General features: G+C 49.7%; 1 protein-coding gene across 5 annotated transcripts in view; it reads left to right on the forward strand.

Moving 5' to 3' along the window:
• The window catches only part of LOC116948288 (neuroblast differentiation-associated protein AHNAK-like), a 70,742-nt gene that overhangs the window by 36,018 nt on the left and 20,191 nt on the right, over positions 1 to 14,533 (forward strand). For all 5 annotated transcript variants that reach the window (XM_076071433.1, XM_076071436.1, XM_076071432.1 and 2 more), the window contains 5 exons: positions 8,807 to 8,883; positions 10,586 to 10,801; positions 11,500 to 11,861; positions 12,911 to 13,027; positions 13,825 to 14,521. In XM_076071433.1, coding sequence (XP_075927548.1) covers positions 10,633 to 10,801; positions 11,500 to 11,861; positions 12,911 to 13,027; positions 13,825 to 14,521 — 1,345 coding nt within the window. In that variant the 5' untranslated portion in view covers positions 8,807 to 8,883; positions 10,586 to 10,632. The remainder of the gene's footprint in view (positions 1 to 8,806; positions 8,884 to 10,585; positions 10,802 to 11,499; positions 11,862 to 12,910; positions 13,028 to 13,824; positions 14,522 to 14,533) is intronic.

Raw genomic sequence — 14,533 nt, forward strand, 5'->3', positions numbered from 1 at the left:
AATCGGTTTCACGAGATGGCGACCGACGGCTTCAACCACGACTACCGCTCGCAGCTGCGTGTTGTTGTCACGTGCGTGTTGTTGTCACGTGCGTGTTGTTGTATCGTGCGTGTTGTTGTCACGCGCGTGTTGTTGTCACGCGCGTGTTGTTGTCACGCGCGTGTTGTTGTCACGCGCGTGTTGTTGTCACGCGCGTGTTGTTGTCACGCGCGTGTTGTTGTCACGCGCGTGTTGTTGTCACGCGCGTGTTGTTGTCACGCGCGTGTTGTTGTCACGCGCGTGTTGTTGTCACGCGCGCGGTGTTGTCACGCGCGCGGTGTTGTCACGCGCGCGGTGTTGTCACGTGCGTGTTGTTGTCACGTGCGCGTTGTTGTCACGTGCGCGTTGTTGTCACGTGCGTGTTGTTGTCTCGTGCGTGTTGTTGTCACGTGCGCGTTGTTGTCACGCGCGCGTTGTTGTCACGCGCGCGTTGTTGTCACGCGCGCGTTGTTGTCACGCGCGCGTTGTTGTCACGCGCGCGTTGTTGTCACGCGCGCGTTGTTGTCACGTGCGTGTTGTTGTCACGTGCGTGTTGTTGTCACGTGCGTGTTGTTGTCACGTGCGTGTTGTTGTCACGTGCGTGTTGTTGTCACGCGCGTGTTGTTGTCACGCGCGCGTTGTTGTCACGCGCGCGTTGTTGTCACGCGCGCGGTGTTGTCACGCGCGCGTTGTTGTCACGCGCGCGTTGTTGTCACGTGCGTGAAGTTGTCACGCGCGCGTTGTTGTCACGCGCGCGGTGTTGTCACGCGCGCGGTGTTGTCACGCGCGTGAAGTTGTCACGCGCGCGTTGTTGTCACGCGCGCGTTGTTGTCACGCGCGCGTTGTTGTCACGCGCGCGGTGTTGTCACGCGCGCGTTGTTGTCACGCGCGCGGTGTTGTCACGCGCGCGGTGTTGTCACGCGCGCGGTGTTGTCACGCGCGCGGTGTTGTCACGCGCGCGTTGTTGTCACGCGCGCGGTGTTGTCACGCGCGCGGTGTTGTCACGCGCGCGGTGTTGTCACGCGCGCGTTGTTGTCACGCGCGCGGTGTTGTCACGCGCGCGGTGTTGTCACGCGCGCGGTGTTGTCACGCGCGCGGTGTTGTCACGCGCGCGGTGTTGTCACGCGCGCGGTGTTGTCACGCGCGCGGTGTTGTCACGCGCGTTTTGCGCAAGGCTGCACTGCAGTCGGCACACGCCAGGGGACTTCGTGACTGAGGCTAGCTGCTGCGTGCGTTTACGGCCGAAGAACTTCGATTGTAAAGCATCGTGGAATGCGAACAGGATGTTTTGCCCGACCTAAGCGCCATGCTGCCACACGGCACAGTTGACGCATACACACGCTCCTTAAAAACACAAAACTTGCAGCAGGCTTAAAACAACATTGTTATAGCGCCTGCTATTAAAACTTTTGTTTTAGAATCTACGAGCAAAAAAAAAAGAGAAACTACGTTTATGAGCAATCGTTTGGTGTTGTGCTATTTTGGAAGGAGTCCAGAAAGGTCCGCATGGTTCGTTGGCCGTAGGTTGGCTATTGCAAGTGTGTTGTGTGCTTTGTAAGGGCTCTAGAGCTTCCCCGTGGAGTCGCCGTCGTTGGAGCCCTGGACTTGCGCGGCAGACGAAATGTTGGGCGATACACTTCACTATCCGTGCGTGGTGAGCTAAAGTGTAGGGTATACTCCCATCTCTTCCACCTCCGATGAGCATGGTTGGCTACGCACGGCACGGAAGAAGTTCAGCGTGCGTACGAGATGTCCGGCAATCGCTCAAGAGTGGGCCGACACGCTCCCTCTAGTGGAGTCCCTACCACCAGCAGTGGCGTTAACAAGCAGTTGCAGAGATACACATTTCCCTTTTTCATTTGATTGTGCTTGCAATCTGGTTATTCGCAGACAGGTTTGGTGGGTCAAGTACTAATGCAGCCATTAGGCACCCAACACCTCCGATTAGCACGGTTGGCTGCGTATGGTGCAAAAGAAGTTCGACGCACATATGGCGAGTAGGTTTTCCGACCTGTCCACCGTACCTTTTAGATTATCTCCTCATGTGTGTGGGCTTTCCCCAGCACTCCGCATGTAAAATACACATGCAGTTGACTGTGGTTTTAATAGTTGACATGAGAGAACGTCAACGGGTTAATCACGCATGCTTACTTTGCTTGGCGGCTCATCTTAGGACGTGATGCAATTGCGCTTTACACTTTTTAAACTCGCAAACATATGGATGCAAATTAGGCTGTTTGATTTCCGCCCACGATCGTATCAACCTGGAATGCGACCGATATCGTTGCATCTCGCAAGCCAAGCAGAGCGGAGCCTGGATAGTGCCAAGATGCATGGAGCGGGGTGCTGTGGGATTCTGCGGTGCTACGTTGTGGGCATCCTTGAGCACGCTCGACACGCAGAGGTCGGCGGTTCAATTCCATCTCATTGGTGCCCAGTGGTATAATAAATTGGCTATGACCAGCAGTTGATAGTCACGTCGCAATCTGCTGCTGGGGCAAAGTGTGGTGAAGCGTGGTTAGAAATAACCACAACGATCCTGCACGGCATGGGGATGCCCCAGATACAGCAGTGAGGGATTGACGTCGTTCACGTTCGTGGCCACCACTCGGCTTACTGTCTCAAGTGAGAGCGGCGTGGAGGAATCGCGGTGTGACGATTCTCTCCCTTTCAACAAGGCCGGAGGAACTGGTTTGAGCTTTGAAATAACACGATGATGTAACACGATTTTTGGCCCTGGGTAGTAAGTGTTATTTTTTAATTGCTTATGCCTCAAAAGTATATAAAATGGCTATTATTCCCCACAAACTTTGCTTTTGTGACCAGGACTTTACGTGAAGGAATGACACAAATGCACACCATGTTTTCTCATTGAAAATACGTTATTTTCTAAATATCGCTGTCCTGGTCACAAAAGCAAAGTTTGTGGGGAATAATAGCCCATTTTCTGTACTTTTGAGGCATAAGCAATTAGAAAATAACACTTGGTACCCAGGAACAAATTTTATTTTTGTTACACAGTGATATCGAACCATTTTTTTTGTGCGTGTGCTTTCTCCGCTGGTTTTATTCCCCCCCCCCCCCGTTGCGGGAGTCTTAAATGCGTTGTGCATTGGCGGTGGAGGCTGGAGGGGGGAGTGGACCGTGTTGAGCTTGGGGTGCGACTGTGGGTGGTGAGAGAGCTCGCAGGGAGCGGGGTTGGGAGAGATCAGAAGTTTTGTGAGGAGAGTAAGAAGTGTGTGGTGGTGGTGGGGGTGAGTGGTGAGGGTTGTGGGGTGAGTGGTGAGTGGTGGTGGTGAGTGGTGGTGGTGAGTGGTGGTGGTGAGGGTTGTGGAGTGAGTGGTGAGGGTTGTGGGGTGAGTGGTGAGTGGTGGTGGTGAGTGGTGAGGGTTGTGGGGGGGTGAGTGGTGAGTGGTGGTGGTGAGGGGTGAGGGTTGTGGGGTGAGTGGTGGTGGTGAGTGGTGAGGGTTGTGGGGGGGGTGAGTGGTGAGTGGTGGTGGTGAGTGGTGAGGGTTGTGGAGTGAGTGGTGAGGGTTGTGGGGTGAGTGGTGGTGGTGAGTGGTGAGGGTTGTGGGGTGAGTGGTGAGTGGTGGTGGTGAGTGGTGAGGGTTGTGGGGTGAGTGGTGGTGGTGAGTGGTGAGGGTTGTGGGGGGGGTGAGTGGTGAGTGGTGGTGGTGAGTGGTGAGGGTTGTGGGGGGGTGAGTGGTGAGTGGTGGTTGTGAGTGGTGAGGGTTGTGGTGGTCGTTGGAGACTGACTCGTGCTTGAGCCACGCCCGCTGTTTATAAAATCCCAGAGATCCTGACATTCATCGGAAAATGTCCCAGAGGCATCCGCGCACATGTGATGTTTGTCTTTTTTTTATAAGATTTCTGCTGTATGCATGCATACCAGTCGCCATTTCACACCGCACTCCACAGCGTGCCTTGTCTCACAAAATGGCGTTGCAACCATACGCAGATGTGCGGCTTTTTTTTAAAAACTCCTTTCCTTGCCGTTCATCCCACAAACCGTGAGGTTCTTCTTCCCATTAAGCGCGGTTCATCGGGCAAACGTTGGTCGAACAGTTCCAACCACGTGCCAACTTAGGCAGTTTTTTTTTGTTACTGGGTTCTCCCTCAGGCGTTTGCGTGAGCCGAATTTCAGCTCGGCCGACTTGCAATTAAGAATGAACCCCTGACCCCCCCCCCCTCAACTCAGCGTGAAAGATTCGTGCCAAATCACGTTCCGAGCGGCACTGTGCAAGTTTTAACGAGCGCCAGCAGAAGTGAACGCTGGTGTGGCCCAGCGTGACACGATGCCCGCAGAGCCAGCGAGTAAGGGGGTTGGCAGGATACATGCCCACGACCAGTTATGCAATACCCCAGAGATGGGACGAGGAGGCAGAGTGAGCGGCCAATGGAAGGATCCAGAAAGGAAAAGGCAAAAGGTGCAGGTCTGAAATTGCTTCCTCATGCCGCCGCTGTTAGAAGGAACTCCACTCTGGGGCATTCGGCCTTCTCTTCCATACATCCTGGAAGAAGAGTTGGGTTACCCCCCTTGTTACCCCGGGAGACGCGACGTGCCGTGCCTATCAACTGTTAGTAGTAAACCATGTATTATGCGACCGCACGCCAAGGAGATGGAATTGAACCGGCGACCCGTGCACTGATTGCGTGTCTCGTGTGCTCACCGTTATGCCACGGCACCATCACAAGGACACAAGAACACAGCGGTGTATAATAATAATATCAAAATCGGCTGCGTACGACCGTAATGGGTGTTCTTCGTGGTGGCGAAAAAAATAAAATAAGGAAAGCACCGCAGGAAAGTTCTCAGGGCTGGTATTGTTGTTGAACGTTGAATGAAAAGAAACGACTGCATTGTTCACAGATTGCAGGCACGGCTACCTCACCCTGTTCACACGGCGTGGTATCAACAAGGACAGGTTTTTTTTTGCCTCCTCTACCGCCTCCGTTGTGTGGACCTCGACACATGAATACACCGTCTCCGTGTTTATGAACATTATTTTCACGAAATACATATATCAAAATCTGCGGCCCAGAAAGCTACCTTGGCTTGGTGGCCCATGTTTGCCGCGTGCCGGACGTTTGTGTGGTTGTTGCGCCCACCTCTGTGACACGGCAGCGCCTCGGAGGCAACAAGGCCTGGGGTGGGTCGCGTGGACTTGTGAAACTCCCGAACTTGCTCGTCTGCAAGATGGAAGGGAGATGGCAGAACAGCAAGTCGGTTCTTCATTTCGATTGCCCCAATATTACACTTGCGTGGGTTTTCATTTGGGTACTTGAGTTTCCCCACACGTGAAGCCAAAAACATTCGTTGATTGAATTAGACCAAACATCCCAAACTGTTGTAGGACCCACCTGGAAAAATGAGTCTCGACATCCGGTGAGGCTTTCATGGGTAAATAAAAGGCATTAGTAATACAAGTGCTGCATCTTTTGACCAATGTTTTGAAAATGTAATATCCATTTGGATGGACATGCTTTAATCACAAACGTAAGGGGGACCATCTCTTTACTATAAATGACGTGGCTTTTATTACTTTCTTACACAACTGTTGGCAGAAGGGCTGCCACTCGATTACCTCTGGGGAGGGTACTTTGGCCTCGTTTTCCATGGATGGGCAGATGCGTTGGAAGATGCAGGAGTAGCCACACTTTACCCTACCACACGCAACCTGCAGATCGACCGAGGGACTACATCACTGCTCATGCAGCCCGTGTTTTATTTGATTGTGTTTGCGTGTGCACTTTTTAAATTTGTGTTTTTGCAAGGAACCTTTTTTTGCCCAACACTGCCAAAAAACAAATACTGGGCAGATTTCAAAGTTGGCGCAAGAATTTGGGCACTGTTTGTCTATCCCAGGACTGATTGTGTAAATGTCGAGACTTAAGTGGCAGTTTGTAAGGTAGTTTAAACATCAACAGGTAATGGCTTGGCACCAATTTTTTTTTATATCATCGAAGAGACTCAGAAAACAAACCGGTATTTTTTAAAGGACTTTGCGCTACACTGGACAGTGCCGACACTATAAATATCACCTCAATTTACACTGCAAATTATACTGCGGGGGCCATGTTAGGGCGCCGTGCAGCGACAGTGCTTAGGGAGGTTTGTAGCCGGCAGTTGAAGTAACAACATCGTCTGGGATCCAGTGTGTCGAATGTCAATCATACTCGTGCCCCAAATGAATCGTCGCAATCCGGTGTCGCGATTCAGTTTGGGAATCTGTTCCCTCTTGTTTGGATTCTGCTGCCTTTGCTACTCGATTTTTTTGCACCCTTCTGCTAGCCCATTTAGCTTGAATGTAATATTCACATATCGTCTTCTTCTATATAGTGTGGAAAGATTGATTTGAAGCTTTCGTGACTGCAGGAATCCATACTCTTTGGTTCTTTCGGTAAAGTCACGTAGGTAGAAATAAAATAAAAATATTTCTACCTACGTGACTTTACCGAAAGAACTAAAGAGTAGAGTGTGGAAAGATTGTTATTTCTTGAGTCTCACAGGCAATTCCCTGTGTGTATTGTGAACATAATTGATTAATTTCTCTGTGATTACACGTATGTAAAAGGTAAAGGTGCTGCCCTTTAATTACTCTTGCACACTACAGGCGGTGGAAGGGCCTCCTCCATACAGGCAGCTCTGTAGGGTATTCTGCCTACTCTTCCACACTACTGTACACGTAAACACCATTCCTCAAATGCTTGCCATTTATGCACACACATTATCACACTACTCAAGAATGCGATCGCTGGTTTGTAGGAAGAAATTATAACATTTCTGGAGGGTATTGGACCCTGGCAGAAGTTGAAATTATTCACGTGAGAGAGTATAGTGGCGCTTTGAGTTTTTTTTGCAAATGCAGGGTGCCACTTTAGATGAATGTGCCATGTGGGTTATGAAAAGGTGGGGCTAGCAAGCCACTCTTGTCAACTGTTGGGCGGATCTCGTCCCGACCCAGCGGTCGGCAATTCACCCAGGCTTCGAGAGTTGCAGCTGCCGAGTGATTACACAGCACCCTCTGCTGGGTGCAGTCGTCATCCTCCCTGAAAATTCTCACATTGTAATTCGTGGCTCGTAAAAGTGGGATAACCCCGATTGACGTCTTTCCCTTTAACGTTGTTTCGCAAATACGTCGCCACTTTATTATTATTCGCACTGCGAGCCGATTTGCGTAGCTTCGACACACGCTCACGTCGCTGACAGCATCGTCCGTCCATTCTCGTTGTCCGTCGCCTCTCAGCCTTCGCCACCACCGCGACCCACTAACTATTACCCGTACATCTCCAAAGGTATTTCCATCGACTGTTGTCGATTGTATAAAATGCCGGTAATAAGTGAGCTCTATCTAATGCAATGTTTCCAATACATTTGAGACCGTGTCAACCTTGGGGAGACCCAGGTCAGGTTGATACTATATTTGTTCCTGATGATATATGTTGTGCACGCACACACTTAACCGCAGAAAATGTCATCTTCTTCTTGAGCAATAAGACGTCAGCTTTAGCGGGCAGTTGTTACATGTAGTTTTAACAGGCTTCGCTCTGCTGATAATTAATGGAAAGAGTTGGGTTGCCAGATGCAAAAGACTTATTTGGAGATGGACAATTTACACCGATGCCGAGAGTTGTTTTGTTTTTGTACGTAACGAAAAATGTTTTAACGCCGTCAATTACCGGTGTTTTTTAAAGTGCAAAATGTTTTACTGCTTCATGGGTCTCTCGCGTGCATTCGTGCACACGTGAATATGTGTGTACGTAAAGAAACACGCATTCCACAAAAGAGTTATCAGCCTCGTGTGATCGCAAACACCTTGAACATTAACAACGCACGAAAGGCTTTCGTTGCGTGTGCAAAAGCTCTCGGCCTGCACATGCAATGCATTCATGTATGCGTTGTTGTTTCCAGCCGGTTTTCATTTTTTCCATTGCGACGTGGGTTTGGTCATAATTTACGGAATTGGAATCATCCATAACCAACCGTAGCACATAACAAGGAGTTAAATATAACTATACGCCCTTTAACGATTTAATTGGATTATGTTTCCGGCGGCAAACTGCGATGTAACGCGGCGTCTGTGTTGACCTTATAAATACATCGGAGAATTGGACGTGAAGCAGATGTATATCGAGCTGACGCGGATCGCGCATTTTGCATGGGGACTCGGCAACAAAGAGCGTCGGTGTCTCCACAACGATATGTCACGCGCACGGACCACATAAAGTTAATAAGGCACGGAAGGAACGCAGATGGCGGCGGGTCAACATGCGTCGCTGGCGTGACTTCACAGTGCGTGACGGAGCCCGGGTTCAGAGGATATGCCACCCCCGTCGCGCTGTGTGCGCGAAGGGGGTTCGGTTTTTTGTTGTTGTTTGTAACAAGGTCCCACGGTTGTAGCGAATGGATTTTGTGCCCCCAGAAACATCACGCGCCCGTGCTCTTGGCTGCAAAAACGAGCAAACATCCCAGCCAACGGTGGTCGGTCGCTGTCTGTGCAGCACCCTGACACACCGAGACGCCAAAGAGAGGCAGAAAAATGTCACTCGGCCAGTTGTGGTTCTCGATCGCCAGCGATAGGGAGACGCGATTGCTCAAAGACGTCTTCGGCGGGTTGCGCCCCGAGCGATGCCGCTATTAAAAAGTTCCAATTTGCACCGACTCCAAGTCCACGCCCGTGATGGCAGGTTTGATGGTGACGTGAGCGATCAGTGCTGCTGTGTGTGCGTGCATGGAGTTCTGGTGTCGCCGGTGCCAAGGTGAATGTGTTCTGTGTCTGCCTCACAGATAACTCAAGCGGATGCTGGGGACGAGCTATGAGGACTTCTGAATCCTAGGCTGCTTCACTGTCAAAGTTCTTTAAGGTAATAAATACGTTTTTATTAAGTTATCTCTGCTGCTGCTGCTGCTGCTGCCGTATGCATGCAAAGCTGCAGTAATTGTACCGCACTGTTGTGTATTACGTGTGTGTGTACTGTGGTTGAGGGTCATGCCAGTTGGTGACCTGGAGATGTGGATGCGCAGAAGTGTACAGTAATCCATTTCCCTTCCATGCAAATGGCAGCAGAAGGATTTTTGAGAACAGGATTTGTAAAAGTAAAAACAAGGATTTGAAAATCCAGTTTAAATTTACTAATTGGATATAGTAAGGGCTCTTCGCATTGTCATCAGCCATGATCTATCCACTGGTGGGTGAAGGTCTCGTCAGAGTCTCCCCTGAGCTGCCAATGCCTCCTGGGTCTCGACCACCGGAACACCGTCCCTTCCCACGATGTGTGTCCGGCCTCATTCCATTCCCTTGCATTATCAGTTAGTATAACGTATTTAGCATGCGACTTTTGGCTAACCATTGGACAAAGACGGTCACTGCATCACGCGCTTTCACGTGCGCTTCTGCGGCCATCTAGAACGCTCTTCCTGCCAATATTAGCAAGCCACTGGAGCTATGTACTTTTAAATTATCTAGGTTGAGCACTCATTTCTTTAGAACTGCTTTTTGTGTTTAGTTTGTCATTCCCCTACACCTCCGATTAGCACGGTTGGCTATGTACGGTGCGAACATGAATAGGACATGTCCTGCTAATTCCTGTATTTGTGTAATGCCAAGCATGCACCTATCCTTGCTTCTTCATGCACTGTTTAGCTTTTATTCTCTCTTTTTGTTGTCGATGTCCATGCTTTCTGATTCTTGTGTCACACCAGGTAATGTACGCTGATTAAACACCCTCTTTTTTAATTGCCGTTTTCATTGTTAAGTTTAGTTTTTCAGATGTACTCCTACCTGCCCTCATATCCCTCTGCGTGGACTCGTTTGGGTTTTCCCATTTGTCCCTTCGGTCGAACTCTTTGGCAAACTCTTGTTGCACATGACTCGTATTTATCTTGAGCCCCGCTCGCATATATACGCAAGCAATGTTACGTGGACATCCACGCATAGCACGCCACTGAGCGATCTCCCGCTTGATGCGTTGAAGATTTTGTCCGTGGTGCACACATAGACAGGCACACATTGCTGCTGCATCTATACGCGTGTAAGTGCTAATCGCTCAAACGCACGCAGTATTTACAGACGGACCTTGGCTTACCTACAACATGTCTATAAATTGTGTACAAGGATGGTAAGATACGATTCTGGGCTGACACCATCACAAGGCAATACTCGGTGCTGGTCACAGGGGCTGTTTAACCATACTTCACCACGCTGGTCAGTACAGGATGGTGAATTTGCAGAGGGTGGGAGGAGGACGTGGTGGTTTGTGGTCATTTGTAGAGTATTTGGCTGCTATAAATTTTAACACGATAAGCCACTTCGTTGAGCTTTTGATGAAGGGATGTATAGCTCTGTGGGCTTTACCTGGTAAAATAAAAACAGTTGATAGTTTTAATAGCTTGGTCCAGATCTTGCCGTGGCTGGAAATCAAACTTGGTTTGCCGGCTTCGTAGCCTTGATCCTGGAGAGGTTTTCCCTTCATCCGTAACCTCTGATTAGCACGGTTGGCTATGTAGGGTGCGGAAGAAGTTCAACATACATAAATCCTTCTCACCCGTGCGTGCGTGCATGGATAGGAATCTACAGGAGCCCTGCGGGGCCCTCGTGGACGGCGAGCGGCGCGATGGCGGAGGGAGGGGATGGCTCGGAGAGCGTGGTGGAGATCCTCCTGGAGGGGGATGAGGGCGTGTCGTCGCGCGACTTCAGCATCGACGGCGGCGGGAAGCGCGGCATCTACATAAAGGAGCTGGACAAGGAGTCTCCGCTCGCCAAGAAAGTTCGCCTCGCCGAAGGTGATGACGACGACGACCCGGCCGTATTGAACTCTTGCCGTGCGCAAACTCCCATCGTGCCTGATGAGCCACTTTGTTGAGCTATCATTTGTGGCCCAGGCGGCTTCTGAAAAAGAGCTACATATAACTCGGTGGAGCTTGGCTGGTAAAATATTTTAAAAAGTTAAGAATTTTTAATAGCTCGGTCCGTATCGCTCGTCACCGGTGTTCGTTGTTAGCCGTGGCTGGGAATGGAACTTGAGTCGTCGGCTTCGTAGCCTTGATCCTGGAGGTTCTCCCTCCATCCAGCAAACCTTATAACCCGTGTGCGAGCCATGTCGATCCGCGTACAAGTAAAATAGGCGTTAGCCGTTTGGCTCATTTGCTTTCCATAATATTATTTAAGGAAGAAAGCTTTGGACCGGTTTTATCACTAGGCCTATTAAACTGGATATTGTTGATGTGTAAATTCCACAGGCCGATGACTAAAACATTAAATGTTTTATGCAGCGTCACAAAACATGACCTTAATGACAATTGAAAACAACGTTGATGATAATGGAAATGGCAAGAGATGATTCACGATCGGTAATGGTCGGCATTGTTGGATATTCATTTATTTACATTATTCCTCTCCAATGTAACCGCCGCTTTTAATCGCTTCCCCGTGTATCAGCAAAAATTGACGCCCTCTTTTTCTTACTCTCTTAACCCTGCAGGGGACCAAATAATCTCGGCGACGGTCTACTTCAAGGACATGAAGTACGAGGATGCGGTGCGCTTCCTGTCGCTCTCCGAGCACTACACGACGGGCCTGCGCCTGCGCCGCACCTCCGGCACCACCTCGCCCGCCGGTTCTCCCACTGGCACGCTGGAGCACCCGTCCCGCAAAGCGGCGGGCGGCTTCTCGCTGGAGGGCGGCTCGCTCGGGGGCGTCGGCATTGGCGGCGGCACGGCGACCACCGTGGAGTACAGCCTGCACGGAGCCAGCCACCCGCGTCACCTGGAGTTTGGCGGCGCCGAGTCCACGTCCCCGACGGCGCGCGACTTCAACTTTGGCTCAATGAGCCCGACGGGAGGGGTGGGTGCACTGGCGTCGCGTCGCCGTGGCTGTGCACGTCGCCGATGATGGGGCGTCCTCGCGAAACTATGAGACGTGTGTGCGGTTTGTTGTCCTTCCCCCGCACCTCCTGATTAGCATGGCTGGCTACGTACGGTGCGGAGGAAGTTCAACACGAATACGTACATGATACCTGTGATGTGGCGATAATAATTATTATTTTGAGCACTGTTCTATTCGTGCCATTCTTTAGCACAAGGATATCACGAAATTGCTCACTTTCACAAATGAGTCTGCCAGTAGGGGGCTACGTTGCTACTTGGTCAAATTTAACACATTTGGTTTTATACTGTAATTTGAAAAAACAAATGGCCGACTATTTAATAATATCATGTGATCTGTAACATTCGCTGTTGGCATAGACAACCGCATGGCCTGGTGGAGGTTTTGTAAGTTCACGTTGCACATGTCCGGCCCGGCAGGGTTCTTTTCCCCATCGTAATGACAATAGTATATTCAAGCACATGCACATGCACTCCTGTGTGGGACGCCCCCGTTCACGATAAAAATAAAAATGGCCACACATGCGTGCAATAATAAATCGGTGAAGCAGCCTCACACACTCGCAGATGTACCATAGTGCCTAGGCCAGTGGATTAATGGGTCAGTGGGTCCCCAAACCTGTGGTGCGCCTATCCCCAGGGTACGTGCAAGTCTCCGGAGGAGCGGCGGGGGGAAGGGGAATGTGCGAGATGATTTTCACAATAGTGGTGGTCGCATAGGGGTCCACGGTTCAATTGTAGATATTCATGTAAACTACTTGCCTTGGGTGTCAACTACATTTTGTATGTAATAAAAATGTAGTTCTTTTACAATTGTGTGGCGCATGCACGGCTTCACCATTACCTTTTTGTGTTTTAGTTTTCCATTCCGCCACACCTCTGATTAGCACGGTAGGCTACGTACGGTGCGAAAGAAGTTCTACATACACACCTGTGCTTGCACTGTTTGTGCGGCTCCGTGTGAACACTATCGTCGTTTTTTTGTTCCATTTACCCCACCCTCCGCAGAGCGCCAACAATGACCAGTACACTAAGATTTTCGAGAAGAAGATCAAACCTCGTCTGTCCTTCGAGGATCTGGATGCGAGTGGCGGTCCGACAGGCGGATCGGCGTTCGAGCACGGGGTATGATCTCATGAGACTCGCCGCTTCGTCGTCGCGGCCAGTACAAGCGAGCGCACAAATGGCAAACGCAGCGGCGCTGTCACCTAGTGGCATAGAAGGCAGAATAACAATTAATACGTTTATTTGCAATTACTAAATTTAACTCCGCAAGTTTGTTATCGCTCGGTAAATTTTTTTACCATCTCGATAAGGGCCCATGTGTAGGCGTACAAGTCGATGGCATTTCGAGTGCTCACTAAGTAGCGTAGAATTGTGGATGATAAAGAAAACCCGATGAGAGAGATGTTGATGACTGAAAATGATCCCAGGAGTAATCGGGACTGCAGAGACTGAGCTGTCACAGTATACGAACATGACTGAGGGACAGTCTAGGAAAGAAGTCTGCATCGGTTCGAACACATGAGAATGAGCCCAGACAGGACACAGAGGAAGTATGAGTAGGGGAGGACAGGAATCCATGTCAATAGATGCAGAGGTAAGAGAACTAGAAGATAAATGATTGACACCGAATAGAGCAGCGTCACTGGATAAAGAGGGATGACCATGGTAGAATTAGTTCAACCCCTAATGGGCTGACAGAACAATTGATGATGAATATTACACTACCTTTTACATGCCAATATTTCAATTGTGGGGTTTTCCTCCCTGTATTTATAGTACAATGCTTGTTACATTCTCAACAATTACTCCACAATTACATACTTACACTCAAGGTCCTTGAATTCATGTACTTGCTAACAGTAGCTTAGTTAAATGTGGCAGCATGTTAAAATAGTACGTTTGTGTTTTCATTACAGATTTCTACATCTCATAAAGGAGCATCCACTCATGCAACCACTGTACTCTTCAAGGGCCAAAGAGGCTCAAGGACCTCAGGAGAGTTTGACCCAAACATGGAACACGCATTCCAGAGTGGAATTAGCTCATCCAGCTACTCGTTCAGCAGCGACGGTGGAAGAGTTTATCCAGACTTTAAAATAAAACAGGAAGCAGAGAACGGCGATCGCAGCATTAAGCTCAGCGGACCAACGATTAAAGGACCAGATGCTGGCTTTTCATTTACATCCAAGACATTGAACATTTCTGGCCCAAGTGTTCAAACCGATGCATCTGGTCTACGTGAGACTGATGCACACGGCAAGGGTGTTGACTTCTCTCTACCCGGTTTTGATACACGATCACTGGGAGGGAAAGTCTCTGGAACAAAGATAACGACGACGGAAGTGAGAGATTCGAGTTTCCAAATATCTGGCGCAGATTTGAACCTGAATGTGAAGAAGCCGAAAGTAACTGGCGGTATAGAGATAGCCGATTCAAAATTAGATGCCAAGACCAAGTCGGCACAAGTGGATGTGAATGCTCCAGGTGTGGAAATTCCTGGAAACCTGAACATAACCAAAATAAAAATACCAAAGTATGAAGTAAGCTTTCAGAAAATGAAAGGATCGGGAGCTGATGCAGGAACATCTGCAGCCTTTGAAGGCACTGTCAAGGGTACGTAAAGTT

This window comes from Petromyzon marinus, chromosome 33, assembly GCF_048934315.1.
Source record: "Petromyzon marinus isolate PM22_M1 ecotype Great Lakes invasive population chromosome 33, UKy_Petmar_22M1.pri1.0, whole genome shotgun sequence".
In the NCBI taxonomy this organism is placed as follows: Eukaryota; Metazoa; Chordata; class Hyperoartia; order Petromyzontiformes; family Petromyzontidae; genus Petromyzon; species Petromyzon marinus.